Genomic DNA, 18,963 nt, shown 5'->3' with positions numbered 1-18,963 from the left:
TAACATTATGCATGTAAAAGTTTACTTTGTGCAGTATGCTATTTTTATTCAACCCTTGAAGTGCTTGCAGTGACAACTGTCCCTTTTCAGGTAGACAACTGTTACACATCTGTCTTCTTTGGCATGACATGAATAAATTTGATTTGCACATTGGGCCCAGGAACAAGCATTATGTTGTAGTTTGGACCTTGCATCAAGGAAATTTTACAAATGAATGCTTAAAATATGATTTCTTTCAGCAAAAGATGGTTGTTGATAGTGACAATGTCAGTGATTTTTAAAGCTATGAATTATTTTATTAGAGCTGGGAAAGTGTTAATGAAGATAACGGGGAGTGATTTTAAACCCCAAAATAAGGTTGAATAATTATCTGATGTATATGCTGAATGGACAAAAACTGGTCATCCCCTCTTTCAAAATTAAATGTAGAAAAGAAAGAATACCAAGTCAAATTTAAATACAGACAGTTTAAAAGTAGAGTGCAATTTTCATTCCACAAGCAATTTAGCCCTGCTGGATCTGGTACTGCAAAACCATATAGCTCTATAATGTTTAAGATAATTGAATACCGTATATACTCGCGTATAAGCCCATTTGCTTATCAGCCGACCCCCAAACTGAATAGGCATAAACACAAAAAAGTGCTTGATCTGTGTACAAGCTGAACCACACCTCTAAGACATCTCGAGAGGCACGAGGCAAGTTCTAAATGCATTTATTTAGGCAAATTTGTATTATTTTTTTTTAAATGCTCTTCGTGAACAAGTAAATTATGCTGGTATGTGCCTTGTACAATTAAACGTGCATACCTTTTTACAGATATTAGCTCAATATTTGTAGGATCACTTATATCATTGAAAATGAGTAACTCGTGAGCATGTGATACAACGTAAATGATGCAGCTATTAAGGACTAGCTGAAAGAAGAATGCAATTTGGTTGAAACAATAAAGCAAAATCTGCATCTAATATGTTTGTGAATAAATAAGGATTTAAGTGACGCTATGCATGCTTTGCACTGTGTAAGTACTGTACATTATAGTTCAAAGTACTGTACATTATAGTTCAGCATGGTCTCCCAGGTAAGCTCAACCAGTCTGTGAATTATGAAGTCTGTATTTACCTTTATTTAATTTCATGTTGGAGAAATCAGAAAATATACACATGCAAAATAATAACTAAATCAGTCATAGTACTTTATAATTGTTGGGTCGCCGAAAGTTATTTCTTTAAACATGCCTATGTCTTAGGACATGGAAGAAATTATTTTTTCATGTCCCAAGATTTACAGCCATTACAGTAGTCCACAAAATGACCTAAAAACTGTAAAGTATAGACATTGGCCCACAGATTCCCCCCCCCCCAGTGGCCTAGTGGTTAGAGCATCCACCTCGGATGTGGGAGGTCGTGGGTTCGATCCCTGGCTGAGTCATACCAGAGACTTACAAAAATGGTACTAACAGCTGCCTCGCTTGGCGTTCAGCATAAAGAGGTTAGTGTTAGGACTGGTCAGCCTTCTGTCAGGATAATGTGACTGGGTGGGACATCATGCTACATGTCTGCGGCATGATGCCTCAGTGCTAGACATCACTATAAACTGCCACATTGCAGACATAGCGATATGACTGAAAACTTGTTAAAGCTATGTTAAAAATCAAAATCACATCACATCACTGACCACCCACCACCCACTTCCAGGCCTTTATTTTTCCCTAAATTATTCCGCTTATACATGAGTATATATGGTAAATAAGAACCTAAATTGGAGAAAAAAATTACGGATGTTTATTTGACCAAAATATCTGTCTTTAAAAGGACAGTATGGGATTGTTAGACTTAATACCATTATATATTATTATGGAGCAGATAAGAAATCTGGCATAATAGTCTGCAAAACACCTATTTAAGAAAGCGTAACTTTGGCAGAGCTTACCTTAATGAAAACTCTAATTTTGGAGCAGAAGTATCCAAAAGATCATACCTATAACCTACTCAACAACTATAAAGAAAAGTTTCCCAACTTGCCCTAGCTGGCTCAGCTAGCTACATATACACCCCTACAGACAGCAGACTGTGAAATTGGGATCTCAGCACCGAACAAGATTTGGCCTGGATACAATGAACAGGTTAATAATGCTTATACAACTAGAGGTGACATCTTCAAAAGATTTTGATTTCAGTAGAGCTCTAACAGTGGAGCAGGAACAGAGAAAAATGGATATTGATGTGTTAGTTAAATATTTAACTATAGATGTTTCCTCCTCCCTGTCCTTTTTTCTGATCTACCCTTATTTTTGTTACAAGAGTGAAGTTCCCCCATTAGATACAATTTTGGCAGGATGTCTGCATCGTATATTGTGATAGGTTTCCCTCAGCAGGTTAGCATATTGTACATGTAAGTGAAAATAGGAATTAGATCAACTGAATACATGCAGTATGCTTTTCATGTGGGGCCTGTGGCTTATCAAATTATATATTGATGTTTGAGCTATACATGTACTGAGAACTGTCACTCATAGGATACTGGCAGTCAGATATTTTTCACAGGTAAAATTTGGTTTCTGTGGGTGGAAATTTGGTTTCTACGGTTGAAAATTTGGTTTGTAGGTGTGGAAATTTGGTTTCTACAGGTGGTTCATGCTTCTTAAGCAGATATTAAGAATGATTTTTTTATTATTAATAAACAATATAAAAACAATAATCACAACATATTTTGATATGGGAAACAATTTTTTTATTATTTGTTGTCTTTTATGTTCTCACCTACTAGATGCAATGGCAGATTGGTTGCTTGATTTAACAGTATGTTAACAAATAATGCATATATAGTTTAGATTTTAAGTTAAAACTTTAGATTTTAAAAGAGTAAAAAGTTAAATTATAAAGAGATACAAATAACCAAAACAAAACCTTTTAGAAAATGGGTCAGCATCTCATTGTTAAAATCACTTTAGTCTAAACTTATTTTCAGCATGATAATTAATGTTTACAATGTCTGCTGGAAACTACTAACATCTTGGTAGAGGGTGAGCTGTGTAATTGTTGTTTACACTGTTTTTATCATCTGCACTAAATATTTTATTAAATATTGTATCAGTAAATGCAGATGGTATCTTGATGTGCTGCCCTAAGGCATATAATGTTGGTCCATACATGTCCGACAGTCTGATCCCTGTTTAATTTTGTACAATAACTCACGTTTTCCAAGATCTACAGGTCAAAACCTTTGTGGATGTCTTGCACATTGGTTAAGGAAGAAGCCTGTTGATTTTGTGGTCAAGGGTCATGGTCACTGAAACTAAAATGACATTAGTGATACATCAGTAATGTATTATGACATAAGATATACAGCAAATGAAACATTCATAAATTGAGTGAGGTATGGCATGCACACTGCCAACTGTAAGTCTGACATGCAGATCAAGGGGAAAGTTGAGTTTACAGTCAGTTTGATTAAACTGCATTGTTTAAGTTCTTGTCTTATGAGTCTATGCTCTTAAAATAAGTAACAGAAAAGAGTGAAGACAACAAGCTTTGTAAAATTTAACAAATAATTTATTTCCCTAGAATAAAAAGTAAAAAATGAGAAAAAAGAACTTACACAAGTCCTAGTAATAAAAAGTCCTGAAAAAAACTCAGTTCAAGTCCCAAAGAGATCCAGCATTGAAGGCGATGACATGTATGTAGTAGACTGTGAAAGTACTGATGTGTCAACAGTCTCTTGTTGAATCACAGAAATATTATTCCAGGTTTGAATTCAGTATAAATACCAATGAATGTCTTTATCCAAGAATTTTGTCATAGCACTTTTCTATTTCTAGAAAAAATAATCACTTGAATTCAATAATTTAAAGAAAATAAAATTCAGCCCAAACTGATCACAACATAATACAACTTACAGTGCTAGATGCTAAAGCACGACTGGTAAAATCCTCACAGTCACAAGATAATATAGTTCTCTGCTTGACCTCAGGTCACAATTAGCATTTTTTTAAAACAAACCATTACCTAATGGAAAATAACCTTTTAGAATGATATAATAAGCCTTGTTTATTTACAACACAATAGCCTACAAAATTCACATAGGAATCTCCAAAACCCTGACCCTGATCAACATATTTACTCGTTCTTTTTTTATGTGAATAATATTCCTAATAATACGCACATACACATAGAGAATAATGAAGCTATAAAAGAAAGTCAATCAGGTCAAGAAGAAATGAACTCATTTCTGGTCAAGGTTAAATCCAGCAAACAATGATACATTACAATAACATGTAATGGAATTTAAAATAATTAAAACTAACAAACAATTAAATTAAATATACATAACACTTGTATTATATGTACATGTTTAGAAATTTTGGTAAACATTGCAGCCTCAAATGTTGGTTATGAAAGAAGCCTTTTGATTTGGGCGTCAGAAGGTCAAAGTCTCTGTGGCTGAAAGAAAGAAAACATGTTTGCATATTAACTTTAGTTCTAGCACACTTTCTTACCTTGACTACTGTTTTATGGAGAGCTTGTTTTGAAGATACAGGAGAGGCCTGTTGATTTTGGGAAAAGGTCAAGGATCATGGTCATTGTGACTCAAAGAAAAATGGATTTTGTAGAACGACTTTTGTTCAAGAGTATTGGCTTGACCTTGTAGATGGCTTGCACTTTAGGTAATAAAGAAAGCTATATATTCTGGCATCTAAAGGTCAACAGTCATGGTAACTCCCAAAAGAAGAAAATAATTTCTGCACGTATGTTTAGATCCAGATAACATTCTTTGACTACAGGTCTGGGTCACTGAGACTCGTTGGTCAGTAATCTGCAGAAACAACCATGCTTTATTAATACCTAGATACATGACTATTAAACATGGGGCAGTCATATAATGGTACTTGTGTTAATTCTGTAAATTAATTTATTAGTACTTTTTGTTGCTAAAAACATAAGTGGCCATGTTTTGGCCAAAACATTTAATGTTGGGTATATAAAAGTGTGGTTTGTGGCCTTTTAATAAAAGTGAACTCACAATATGCAAATTTCTTTGCTCATAAAAATTATTATCTATATTCGCTTTAAAGTATAGTCTGACTGCAGATTGCACAGACCCAGATCTGCCTTTGCATAATGTGCTGGCAGATCTAGACCCTGATCTGCTGGTACAGTTGGTGACTGCAGATCAGCCTTTCTTGTTTGCAGTTGGATTCAACTTGTAAGTGAGTATATACAGTATGTTCCTAGCATAAATTTAAATTTAAATGCTTCCACATTCATAGCATACAGTTACATTTAGATGCTTTCACCTTAAAAGTTAAATTTAAATGCTTCCACATTCATAGCATACAGTTACATTTAGATGCTTCCACATTCACACCTTAAAATTTAAATTTAGATGCTTCCACATTGATAGCATAAGTTTATATTTAAATGAAATGCTTCCACATTGATAGCATAAATTTATATTTAAATGCTTCCACATTCACACCTTCCTACATTAAGTTTGAAATGATGGTCCAGTTTACTAGTTTTCTGACTTGGGTATGGTATTTCCCACTGACTTGGGTATGGTATTCCCCATCGACTTCAGAAAACAGTTTAATACACAATGTATAACTGAGTTGTCGGTCTTCAGTAGAACCAGGAAAAGGAATCTCAACATCTACAGGTTCTGACACAACAGTATTTAATTTAGTAGACTAATGTGACCATATTTTTAACAAAGCACTTATATAAAATAGTCCCACCACACACAAACGTTTTCAAATCATATACATCACTGAAATAAGTACTACTTATAAATTTAATTCTTTTGTTGTAAAACACCACACTGCTTGTATGTTCATTGCAAAATTCCTGGTGAACTACAGTGAGAAAAAAATGGTCCGCTCTCTCTTACTCTGTCTTTGGTAGGTAGAAATGTACTTTTTTTTCTGTACTATATTTTATGTTTTACACTGATTAAATTTGAATCTTACCCTTATTTAAGAGAAATATATAATTTTCCTGTCTTTTTCTTTCAGGAGAAGAGTAAAGCATACATGAGACAGTCAAGTTCTGACAGTTCATCTGATGCCTGAAATGTTCTTCCTGAGAACATGCAGACAGCTGTAATGTTCCAGTTTCACTAGAAATGTTTTTTTGTTTTTTTAAATATCTGAATTGCATACAATTTAAAGCAGTTAAGCTGTGATGTTTCAGCATCAACAAAACATTCCCATGACCTCTGAAATGCATACTGACACCTCACAGAAACAGTATAACTGTGTTATTAGCTCTGTTGGTCATAGAACAGAAGAGCTTGTTGCATGGTCTGTTGTCCGTCATACATCCGTTAACACAAATTTGTTATCACTACTTCTAAACTACATCAAGGATTGCCCTGAAACATTACACACATTCAGCCGATGGTCTAGTTGGTCCTAAACGAAAATGGTTCCACTCTGACATTCAGTATGGCCTCTACACTGGCTAGCTTGACAATCCTGTCATCACTTCTCCTGAATGGAATATCATATCGACATGGAGTGTTCAATCAAAGACTTTCTATGATGTTCAGTTGGTCCTACATTAAAATGGTGCAGGTCTGATTCCTGATATGGTCACCAGGACAACCATCTTGAAATCTTATTATTGCTTATCTTCCAGAACAGGAAGTCATGTTGCATTGGGTTTTTTACCAGAAGTCTTCTTATGATTTAGTCCTAAATGAAAATCATGCTGATCCGATGTCCATCACAATGGCCATCTTGAAAATCCTGTTATCACTATGCCTCCTGAACAAAAAGTAATATTTCCCTGTTGTTTTCACCAGAAGGTTTCATATAGTGTCTGGTTGGTTCAGAATTAAAATGGTGTTGATCTGGTGTCCAGCATGGCCTTCATGAAAATATTATCACTTCTACTCCTGAATGGATGGTTGTATCAACATGGGGATTTTAATAAACCTTATAATGTTTAGTTGGTCCTAATGGTGCTATTCAAAAATTCAATATGTCAGCCACGGTGACCATCTTGAAAATCTTATCACTATTTCTCCTGAATTAATTGTCTTATCAGCATGGGTTTAACTGAAAGACTTTTTTTACGTTGTCTAGTTGTTTGTAAATGAAAATGATGCTGATCCAACTTCTAATGTGACTGCCACAGTGACCATCTTGAGAATATTGTCACTACTTCTAGATGATTGACATTGTCCTTTCACCAGAAGACCTTCTCGTCTAATTGGTATTAAATAGAAAATTGTGCCAAGTTGATATGACCATCATGACATCCATCGTTAAAATCTTATCAATACTCCTCTGAAACAGGAAGTGATATCGACATGGCATTTCCACCAATAGACTCAAAGGTGGTTTCAACACTCAGCAGCTTGAAAGAAGAAATGGTCTTACCTTGAATTACTGGAAATTCTTTTCAGGCAGTAGAGCATGAAGTTATCCCTGCAGCAGTAATGGCACAAGAAATCTTTATGACATGTAAACTGCACACAACACAGATATAATGGTTGAACTGAAACATGATAAAAGATTTCAACAAGGCAGGTGCTGTAGAGCTTTAATGTTCCATCAGCAAAACTAAAAGAAATGTTTTTCACATATAAACTGCACACACCACCACAGATATGACAGCTGAATTTTTCCATTAACTACTGAAATATTCACATGACTCTGCACACTGTAATGAAGTAGTACTAAAAGAATTGTTTGTATGACATCTGAACTGCACAGTATGGATTTGGTATAACTGTAGTGTTCCAAAATAAATGTTTATGTTTATACCCAAACCCTGCACTGTATACACACATCAAACATGTAATATTACAGTAGGAAAAGAAATGTTCTGCATGACATTCTCAAAACGTAAAATATTCAGAGATTGCAATGCTATGATTTATTTATTTCCTTTCCAAAAGGAATGTTTGACATTACATTTGAACTGAAAGAAAAATTCTCTATTTCTTTTCACACATTTTTATGACGCTTGCATTTTGACATTAAGGTAAATGTATTGTCTTGGATAATAAAACATTTTATTCTACTCTCGCTTGGCTTCATTTCATGCTTGTCGTCCTTCTATGTAAGCAGTATCTGATTGGTTTATAATACAGCACACCTTCACTGTAAAATCCAACATTGTAACATGGTTTCTTTTAGTAGTAGTGTATGGTCAGGGCCTCTTTTTATGATGCTGTCATAAAATTATATATACATATACTTCATTGTAAGTCTGTTTCACTATACAGCAGTATACTCCATGGTTCCCATGGATAGTCTTATAATGAGGGAGTAATGTATATGGATCTTGTTCTGTTCTGTGCAAATATTTGTTGAGCTGTAGGAAACAATTAGAGCTGACTTTCCCAAGTGTTCTGACAAGTGCTTGTGCATAGCCAATTACGTATTAATGTTATTCACACATGATATATGACCACTTCGGTGGCTTAAGTGATTAGAGCGTCCGCCTCAGATGCAGGAGGTCGTGGGTTTGATCCCCAGCCGAGTCATATCAAAGACTTACAAAAATGGTACTAACAGCTGACTCACTTGGCGCTCAGCATTAAGAGGCTAGTGTTAGGACTGGTCGGCCTGGTGTCAGAATAATGTGACTGAGTGGGACATCATGCTAAATGTCTGCGGCATGATGCCCTAGTGCTAGACATCACTGTAAACTACCACACTGCAAATATGATATGACTGAAAAATTGTTAAAGCTACATTTAAAATCCAAATCACACACACACAAAACTACATTAAAAATCGAAATCACACCCACCCATACCCACTCATACATGATGTAAATAATATATCCAGGTTTGACAAAAATGAGCATTTTTGTCAACACTACTGCAAATGATGATTTACTGATAGTGTCTGACACGGTCCTAATATAACATCACTCGAAACCAAGTGATAGTCGTTCCCATGGCTTACAGATGCTACACTCCGTTGGAAAATTTACCTACGACTGACTGCCATTATGTAAAAGAATACTTTTAACCTGCATTTCTGAAAATATAAAAGAGTTAAAATTACACTGCTGTAAAGAAAGATCTTATCCTTCTCAAAACAAAAATTAAAACCAGTCATTTTTAAATTTGATTTGAAACAGACATTATTGATCCTTCACTAAAGTGATTGAATCACAGTGACAATCTCATTTGTGTAATGCTACACTTGTTGACACTGTGATTGTCTCATTTGTGTAATACTACACTTGTTGACACAGTGACAGTCTCATTTGTGTAATACTACACTTGTTGATACAGTGACAGTCTCATTTGTATAATACTACACTTTTTGACAGTGACAGTCTCAGTTATTTGCATAATCCAGTGCTTGTTGACACATAGTATGATTTATTTGTTTAATATTATGCTGTTTCACACAGTGACAGTGTTCAGTTATTTGTGTAATAAGGTGCTTGTTTACAGCACTTTGCCATTATGTAAAATAATATGTACTTGTGCATCATGTGTAATTCTGTAATTCCAATGTTTGAAAATAACTGAGGTCGCAAAATAACTTGTATTAAGCCAGTGAGAACTGGCCAGGTCATGTAGGAAAATACGATACCTGAAACCATAGAATGTAGCTTTCTCTGAATCAACAAAATATTGGACTGTGTAATCAATTTAAATAGTTGTCAAGATGCAATCAAGAATTGGGTGAAATGTTTTAGTCATATTTGGTTAAAGATTAAACTTGATAGAAGTACTAAACATGGGCGTGAATTTAGTGAGAGCAGCGTTTTTAAAGAGTGATAACAGTAGAAACTTGCAAGTCTGATATTCTTCTGAAACATTTTTAGGAATCAGTTCTGCAATATTTGAGGTTTTTATTTAAAGGTTGTAATTCCAGAAAAGAAAATGGTTTTATTACACAAATGAAATGTCACTTGTGAAATGAAACTTTCATTTAGAATTTTATGAAAGTTAATTACACAAATTGAAGTCAGTAAACTCTGAGTTTGCATTAATCTTTGTCAACAGAAGACGGATAGAAAGTACATTATCATTTGAATGTGTGGGGTTTTGTTTTCAAGGAAATATGGTACTCTCACCTCCATCTTTCCAGCATGTACTAACTAGCAGATCTTAAATGGGTACTGATTTAATATTGAATTTATGAAATGAGTTGAATAATTTCCAGCTTTGTGAGCCTTGGCTTGGAAATTATTCAGCTATCTTGTAAATTTATTATTAAATACCCATTTGGGGATCTTTTTATCACATTGTTTTTGTTTTAATGGAAATAGTTTTGAGAGAAAGAAGAAATAATTTTGTTTATTCTGGCTCTGATGCTACACCTTTAAATTTCTTGCCTGTAAAAAGTAGCTCCAGACCTTTTTGAATTGATAATGCAATTCTATAACAGTAAGATTTAAAAACAGATTTATTAAAAATTATAATTACAAAATTACTGTCCTTCCAAATCTGTTTATCCCTTGACGCAGACATAATTTTTCAACACTTGGTCACCTAGTGGAAATTAATAATGCAGTTCTATAACCAGTAAGATTTAAAAATAAATTTGTTACAGATTATAATTAAAAATTACTGTCCTTCCAAATCTGTTTAACCTTTGACACAGATGTCATTATTCAACACTTGGTCACTGATAGAAATTCTTGTATGATGTCACATAGATGACTCGGGGGTTAGTTTATATGAGCCATATACATTGATTTCCTTGAGAGTGTTTACAGTGTTTCCATTTAAAGTGTGTCAGTTCTACTTCTGTGGATGCAGAAATTGTACTAAATCTAAGGATGATGCTTAGTATAGTAATTCCAGATGAATGTATTTGTGACCGGATATTTACATTATTTGATTTGGAACAATGCTGTGTTTGGAAAACTTGTCATTTTGGAGAACAGCATTTGTTCACATTCTTCCAAACAGAGATGAGTTTATTTATTTTTCAGGTAGTTCCTAAATAAAAATTGGCTACCACAGTGGCTATCTTGAAAATCTTGTTACTACTCCTGACAGTCATATCAGCGTAAGGTTTTCATTAAAAGACTTCTTATGATGTTTGGTTGGTTCTTCTTGTTGTTGTAGGGTTTAACGCCATTTTTCAGCACACGATAGGCTATACATGGCGGCCAGTATTAATGGTGGAGGAAGAACCCGGGAAAACCCCGGAAAGAACCACCGACCCACAAGAAGCTACTGGCAAGCTTTCTCACATACCCACATTGGCTGAATCCGAGACTCGAACCCACGCAGACAGAGGTGAGATGGCAGTGATCCGTAACGGAGAGCGCGTTAGACCACTCAGCCACTCAGGGCCCCTGGTTGGTTCTAAATGAAAATGGTGCTGAATTAACATGGTATATGACAGCCATCTTGAAAATCTTTTCATTGCTACTCTTCCCACATGGATGGTCATAGCAACATAAGGTTTTCACTAAAAGACTTCTAATGATGTCTAAATGAAAATGGTGCTGATTTGATATACGTAATAGCTGCCACTGCAGTCATCTTAAAAATCTTGTTTTTGCTCTTTCTCCTGACGAGACCGCTCATATGACCTAGTGGTTAGAGCGTCCACCTCGAATGCGGGAGGTCATGGGTTAGATCCCCGGCCAAGTCATATCAAAGACTTACAAAAAAAATGGTACTAACAGCTGCCTTGCATGGCGCTCAGCATTAAGAGGTTAGTGTCAAGGACTGGTCGGCCTAGTGTCAGGATAATGTAACTGGGTGGGACATCATGCTACATGTAGCAATATGACTGAAAAATTGTTAAAGCTATGTTAAAAATCCAAATGACACACACTCTCCTGACTGAATAGTCATTTCATTGTGGGGGTTTTCGTTAAAAGACTACCTTAGGTGTCTTGTTAGCTCTAAATGAAAATGGTGCTAATCTGATGTTCAGTATGGTGGTCATCTTGAACTCGTCATTGCTGGCCACATAAACATGGAGTTATTACTAAAAAGATATCTTGTGAGGCATTGTTGATCCCAAATGAAAATGGTGCCACTCTGACTTCCCACTTGGCCAGCACAACAGTTATCTTGAAAATCGTGTTATTTCTACCCCTCCTACATGGATGATCATGTCAGCACTGAAAGACTTCATGTGATGTCTAGTTGGTCTTAAATAGGAATGGTTATCATCTGATGTTCAATATGGACACCATGGCAGCCATCATGAAATCTTATCATAACTCTACTTAAACAGAAAATCATATTGACGCATGATTTTCACCAGGTGACGTAATATTATGACCTGTTAGTCTTCAGTGACATTGGTGCCAGTCTGAGGTCCATTATATCCACTGCAGCAGCCATGTTGAAAATCTTGTTATTTCTACATCTCTTTTGAAAATAATGTTATCACTACTCCTGTTCAAATGGATGGCTATATCAGTATGCAGTTTTCACCAATAGGCTTCTTATGATACTTAATTGGTACCTAAATGCAAATGGTGCTAGTCATACATACAGTATGACTGCCACGATTGTCTTAAAAATGTTGTCACTACTCCCCAGGATGATCATTATTATGTGGGGCTTGTACCAAAAGACTTCTATTGATTTCTGTTTTGTCCAAAATGAACATGATGTCAAGCTGACCTCCAATATGTGCCACAGCAGTTAATTTTAAAATCTATTATTACTGTAGAATATCAAAGATGGTTTCATCACAATAGTAAAAGGGAAGAAACGGTCCTTCATGTTTCTTGAATTCTTGGAAATTCTTTTTGATCAGTAGAGCATTGGCCTCTTCAACAGACCCATGTACATACGATATGATGCCATTCTGACCTACAATATGGCCACTGGTACTAAAAACAGAACAGCCTCAAATCAACGACTTTTCAAACGCTGCTAAACAGAATTTTAACAAATATGACAAATAATGTGGTGGTTTACTGGACTTAAAAAATGTATGCAAATAGTGCAAATTTGTCATCGGATATGGCAGTCAGTACTAAACCTGGAAAAATCCTTATAGTGACTACTACTCAACTGACTTTTACCAAATTTAACAAAAAGTGTTCGGGCATGAATGGATTTTACGTTTATGTCAATGATGCAAATCTGCCTGGCTACTATTAGTTAAAAACATAACAAGTGTTTCTATAACACCACATAGCAGACTTGGATCAAATTTGAAAGGTAGTGAACTCCATTCAGATTTACACAAATAATTCTGTCACAATGGCTGCCACGAATAAAAGTGGAGAAAGGTATACAATATTATCCCCCAGAAATTACTGAACATAATTTGACACAAGTTTGACATTTGTCCTGGCAAAAGATCATATCAGCAATGGGCAGACAATGCAAATGGCTGAAGAACTTTCAGAATTTTGAAGTGTATGCAAGAAAAAATATTCTTTAAAAAGAACATATTTCTTATAATGCCATGTTAAAGTTCATGAATTATTTGCAAAGAATTATTGTCAAAAGATGGCACATTTCATGAATTGTAACTCGTGAATATTTTGAAGTAAGTTTGATAAATTTGAATAAACAGAGTTTGACAGTTGGTAGTATTAAAGTACCTGAAACATTTGTTTATATGTTGTAATATTTATTGTGCATTATTTTAAGGCATTTCATATATTTAGTGTCATTACTCAAAATTTATTTTAATCTGTATTTTACCTTATAGCTAAAAAAAGAAAAAGAAAATAACACAATATGTATTCCTACTAAAACACTTCCAAAATGAAGCACCAAGAGCAAACAAATTTTTGACCTTAAGAAGAAATCCTGAGAAATTTGGTAGTCAGTCCAGGTTGATCTGATAGTGAGACTTGAACATGCAACCGTCTGGTCATGTGGCAATGACTTAACCACTGAGTAACTGCAGCCCCCTTGGGTGCTGATCTCAATGGTTTTCAGTTTAAGAATTCCAAGTGCATATCCCCATTGATTCATGCTGAATGCACAGAATATCACCCATTGAATTGTGAAGTTAATGTATATAGATTAACGATGGTGCTATAAACAGTTCCTAAGTTAATAATCGGGGTTCCCATGCTACTGGGAAATTCGGGAGAAATGGTAACTTTTTTCCCGACCGTGAAAAGCCCTTGAATTTTGCAAATATTGACGAAAGTCGGGAAAACCCCGGGAATTTCTGTCCACAAATTGACGCCCGAAACAATTACGTAATTGAGTCGAAACTGAACTGATCGTGAGTTAAATCTATCGAGTTCTAACTAGAATATTAGGATGTTGCAGTATGGATCATTTGGGTGCTTGCCATAATTATATTTGTTGAGACAATCCAAACGCTCATTGGATTAGATTCATCTAGTAGACTTTTTGTTTCACAGCTCGATATCCATACTCTTTTTTTATTTGTATGGAAGGTATGAAAACCAGTCTAGCATCACAAGAGGCCAACAAGGTCGCGATAAAGCATTACCGCTTAGCAAATGGCTAGCAAACTTAAACGTTGTTAAATCGATTTATATCTGCATTAAATCGATATGAAACTTATTTATTTTCTCAGAAATTACGAGTATTAAAATCATTATGTCTTTAATCTGCTGAACGACGATAAAACTAATGTGTTGATGAAATTTGAGCTGGTATTAGCTATTTCGATTGCTTGTCGCACAGGAACACATAATCTCACAACCGTCATTTTCAAATATTGTAGAAAAAATTTAAATGAAAGTCGTTGAAATAAAAATACAAAAACGAAAGGGCACAAAGTTCTCTATATTTATTCCGAGACCAACATCCCGAGTTTGTTGTATCACGTGACTATCACGTTGACATGTGCTCTCTCACGCAGGGAGCATACGAAGCAGGGAACCAGACTACACTTCTTGATGAATCAGACTGGCCAAGTTTCTTATAGTTGTTCTCGAAATAAAATGTTAGAATTATATGTTCTTTCTGGTTTTTACAAAAGGTATCAGACTTTCATTTAATATAATTGAAATTTTGTACAACAACATTGAGATGGAGTTTTTGTTGATATCACGTAACTATTAGACTTCCGTTGTTGTTGTTTAAGATTGGTGAAGTCATGTGACTATTAACGCAAATGGCTAGTACCGGGACAGGTTTCATCTATGGTGAGTTTCGTCTAGTCTATCAGCGGATTAAAGACATAACGATCATAATACTTGCAATTTTTGAGAAAATAACTACTTTTCCTATCGATTTCACGCAGGTATAAGTCGATATAATATAGTTTAAATTTGCTAGGCGCACTGGTAAGCTATCTTACGGTGGTGGCAGATTCCAAATCCTAAATGTCCATATGTGTACAATTGGGGTTGGAATATTTGGAGGAAACCCGGATTAGAAAAATGTCGAATCTCTGAGCTGATCTTTGGTGCGAAATTATTACACATTGACTTTTAGCTTGAAGCATTGGTTTCAGTTCTTTAATGGACCGCAGGAGAAATGGGAAATTGTCGTCCCTTTTATTATATATTTAGAAACAACAAGAACCCATGTATTAATAAAGGTTTGGGGACTGGTTTATTGAACTACAAGAAGACAAGTTGATTTTACAGAAAATTCAGCCCTTGTTTTTACAACAATTTATAATTTTGAAGGTCTTTTGTCAAATTTTAAATCAGCTCTTTTGTAAATGTCATTAAATGATGGAATTTTTAACCAAATCGTCTTAAGGAGTCTAGGTTGGTTGAAAAATCTTGTTTGAGATTTTATTGGCACACACAAATTCAGGGTTAAACTTTTTTCGCTACAAGATAAGATTCTAATACTTTGCATTTATTGGGTTTTTTTCATACTGTGACAGGAAATGTTTACTTTGTGTAACATGCAGATACATTGCTCCAGATTTTTTTATAGAATTAAAGGTTTGAAAGGAAACAAAACAAGTTATGCTCATTATGTTGTTTCCACATAGCAACATAATGCAGGTCAGCAAAGTAAAGTTAGAATTTGTATTCTGTACATTAAAATGGCTTTAAATGTCAATTTATAGGAATATAGTCATGCTTGTTTCGTGTGACTCATTTTGTGGTTTTGTACATGATCAATTCTTTTCTGACATTTATGTTTCGGAGATTCTTGAAAGAGAAAAATCTTCAGATTTGGAAAATGCATGTTTTTTTAATCCAAAACGTTCTTTAATTCCATTCAGTAATGGTCATATGTTAACCTTGAAAAAATTAATTTCATCCTGGAAAAGACCTGGAAATTTATATTTAGAAAAGCTTGAGAACAATGAGTTATGAATTATGCCAAGTCCAAAAGAGGAGATCCAGGAGATGATGGTTGTATAAGTGACTAAGGATTAAGTGATACGGCACTCCCTTCCTATACGCCCCTTTATTATAAAACTTGTATAGTATTAGTGAAAATAAAATAATATGAATTTTGAATTTCATTATACGGTTGTCTCTCTCTCTCTCTCTCTCTCTCTCTCACACACACACACACACACACACACACACATATATATATATATAGAGAGAGAGAGAGAGAGAGAGAGAGTGTTTGTGTCATCTCGAAAACAGCTGATTCATACTAACATTTATAGTCGATATATCAGAGAGAGAGAGAGAGAGAGTATTTGTGCCATCTCGAAAACAGCTGATTCATGCTAACATTTGTAGTCGATATATCAATTATGTGCTTCAGTTTTACCCATCTGCCCCCACCCCCGTAGTTTTATTGTTAGAAATATATAAACTATGTGCTTTAGTTTTACCCATTCTAGCCCCTGTAGTTTTGATGTGCAAATTTACATTCACAAGCTGATTTATCAATTACAGATGAGAACTATGAAGCACACCTGGTCCTCATCTTTGTGGGAGTTTTTTTGTTGTTGTTGGGATTGGGAGAATGGGGTTGGTGGTCTCTTGTTAAGCCATGTAGTCCAGGATACAATCATCAGAATAGTACAGTCACCTTGGTACATATACTTTCAAATAACTCGGAGCAAAACACTTCTGACCTTAGTGAATAATGTCCAGTGATTAGAGTAGATGTGCGCGCGTGTGTGGAGTGTGTGTTATTCATTTTTAAATCTCTTGCTTTTTTTAATGCTGGCATGCATCACAAGTAGGGCAGATTGTCTTCTCTGACCCAACTTACACAGAGGACCCCCACCCCCACCCCCGCCGAATTTCACCTCTAAACATGTTTTGGCCTGCATCTGTAAAACTAAATTGCTGACCACTATATGTTTGCCCCTCCCACCCTAAAAATAATTCTGCAGGTGCCCCGGACAAGGGGAATAACCCAATCTTTTAAAGATACATGTACAAGTAGCTTTCCGTGCAATGGTGATTTCTGGTTGGCAGTGCTATATGTACAACAGGTTCTCTCGAAGGAGAAAGAAAATTAAAAAAAAAAAGCAATGGGACAGTTCTTCCATATTATTAGTGCAACAACTGTTAAATGTCAATTTGTATTCTATGCAAAACATCGTTATATTCCGTCCATAAGGTGGAGAGCATTATGTCTGACCTTTCTCTTTAGTTCTAAATCAATGCATGCTTGGGCCAAGCTTTGTTAGTAGCTTGCACCTGTTGATTGGATGATGTCATGTCGATAGTATTTATTGATCTAGTACTACTACCAGTAACAATGATAATATTGTCACCTTTATGTTGTATATAAATCACGGATTAACTTGAATAGTGACTAAGATATTAAGTAAAAAAAAAAAGAAATTCATCTTTTCGACAGACTATTTTTACTGTTTTATTATAAGGGGTTAGCGCGAACGCAGACCCCACACTAACAAATTACGATCCCGAGTCACCCACATTTGGGGTGATCGCAGGCGTCAGCCCTACCGAAGTGCAATGGAAAGGCCTCAACCTGGGGAAACCGCCTCGCTGATCACGGTTCTCCCTGATCCAGGTAAGTATGAATTTTGAACTGTTTATAAAATTTATAAACTATATTTTGTTGATCTACGACATGGTGTGTAAAAAATATTAATTATTATTAAAATAAAACTTAAATTTAGAAACAAATATCCGAAAGGGAACAAACTGTTTACATTCAATCGTATATGTGTTATATATTTGTAATCGAATTTCCCTTAGTTTCACTAGTGCTTGCACTTTAAAAGACTTTAATTGGTATAACACTGTATTCAAGGGAGACAATTTAAACAGAGCTCTACACAACGCCAATGATTGGGTACGTGCAACTACCTTGCAGCAACCTTTTTCTTCATCAACGTAAATACATCCCAGGGTGTGGCTTTTTAAAAAATCGCTTATCCTGTCCGCTCACTGGGGATCAGTTGCATATGCCTGCCTTAGATATTTTAACAATAGTACTATCGACATATCTAATACGGGTTTACCCAAATAGAACTGTCCCAATGGGTGTGAAAGGTCTGAGGATATTCGGGAGAGATTCTATAAGTATTAACCCTCAACGAATGGTTAACGAATTCTTTATTATGCAAAATCTCCTAAGGGTTAAGTAAATAAATAAAATACAATCATGATGACAACTCAACAAGCAATGTAAAATCGAAAATAAAAGTATATAGGATAGCACACGCACACACAAAATCAGAACTGCCCACTCGCTTTCACGTCTACTGTACTTGCTTTCATCGAAACAGTATACTTTCGCTAGCAAATGTCTGTACACTATTCGTGGTTACAGAATATTAATAAAAACGACTTTGAAATTATGTAGATTTTAAAAAACATTTTAATTAAAGGTGCATAGTTTCTATGCTTCGTATAACCTTCAACATTGAAGGAGTTACCTTGAAAAAGTGAATTAACCTAAGGGTTGGTATTGTATTTGAAAAGCCCTTGAATTGGTTGAAATGACTCTTGAGAGTTGGCAAAAACTCCTGAAATATTTCTGAAGGTATACCAAATGCATAAACTGAATAAATAATAGCTTTATCTAAATTCTAAATATTTTATTTTCTTTACGTATTTTCCAAAATTAATGGATAAAAAATACAGATAAATTGGGTGGATCACATAACACACAACATTGCAAATTTCCTTTTTGCTGTAGAGGCGCACTAAG

General features: G+C 35.0%; 1 protein-coding gene, 1 long non-coding RNA gene and 1 other non-coding gene across 3 annotated transcripts in view; 1 reads left to right on the top strand and 2 right to left on the bottom strand.

Moving 5' to 3' along the window:
• Nucleotides 1-8,035, top strand: part of LOC149785630 (zinc finger CCHC domain-containing protein 17-like) — a 43,153-nt gene extending 35,118 nt beyond the window's left edge. The window contains exon 9 of the mRNA XM_089979447.1: nt 6,014-8,035. Within this exon, the coding sequence (XP_089835573.1) occupies nt 6,014-6,070 (57 nt within the window). The 3' untranslated portion in view covers nt 6,071-8,035. The remainder of the gene's footprint in view (nt 1-6,013) is intronic.
• LOC149785631 (uncharacterized) lies at nt 2,551-6,007 on the bottom strand. Its single transcript, XR_016425427.1, has 2 exons — nt 5,360-6,007; nt 2,551-5,296 (listed from the first exon to the last, which is right to left on the bottom strand). It is a non-coding gene; the product is annotated as an uncharacterized LOC149785631 (long non-coding RNA).
• A 9,627-nt stretch (nt 8,036-17,662) lies between the features above and the next one.
• On the bottom strand, nt 17,663-17,825 carry LOC149785629 (U1 spliceosomal RNA). Its single transcript, XR_016413539.1, has one exon. It is a non-coding gene; the product is annotated as a U1 spliceosomal RNA (small nuclear RNA).
• Between the last annotated feature and the right edge of the window lie 1,138 nt (nt 17,826-18,963).

This window comes from Sinohyriopsis cumingii, chromosome 13, assembly GCF_028554795.1.
Source record: "Sinohyriopsis cumingii isolate HCF-2022 chromosome 13, ASM2855479v2, whole genome shotgun sequence".
Lineage (NCBI taxonomy): Eukaryota > Metazoa > Mollusca > Bivalvia > Unionida > Unionidae > Sinohyriopsis > Sinohyriopsis cumingii.
Note: the sequence above shows the minus strand (reverse complement) of the source record. Positions and strands in the feature narration are given on the sequence as shown.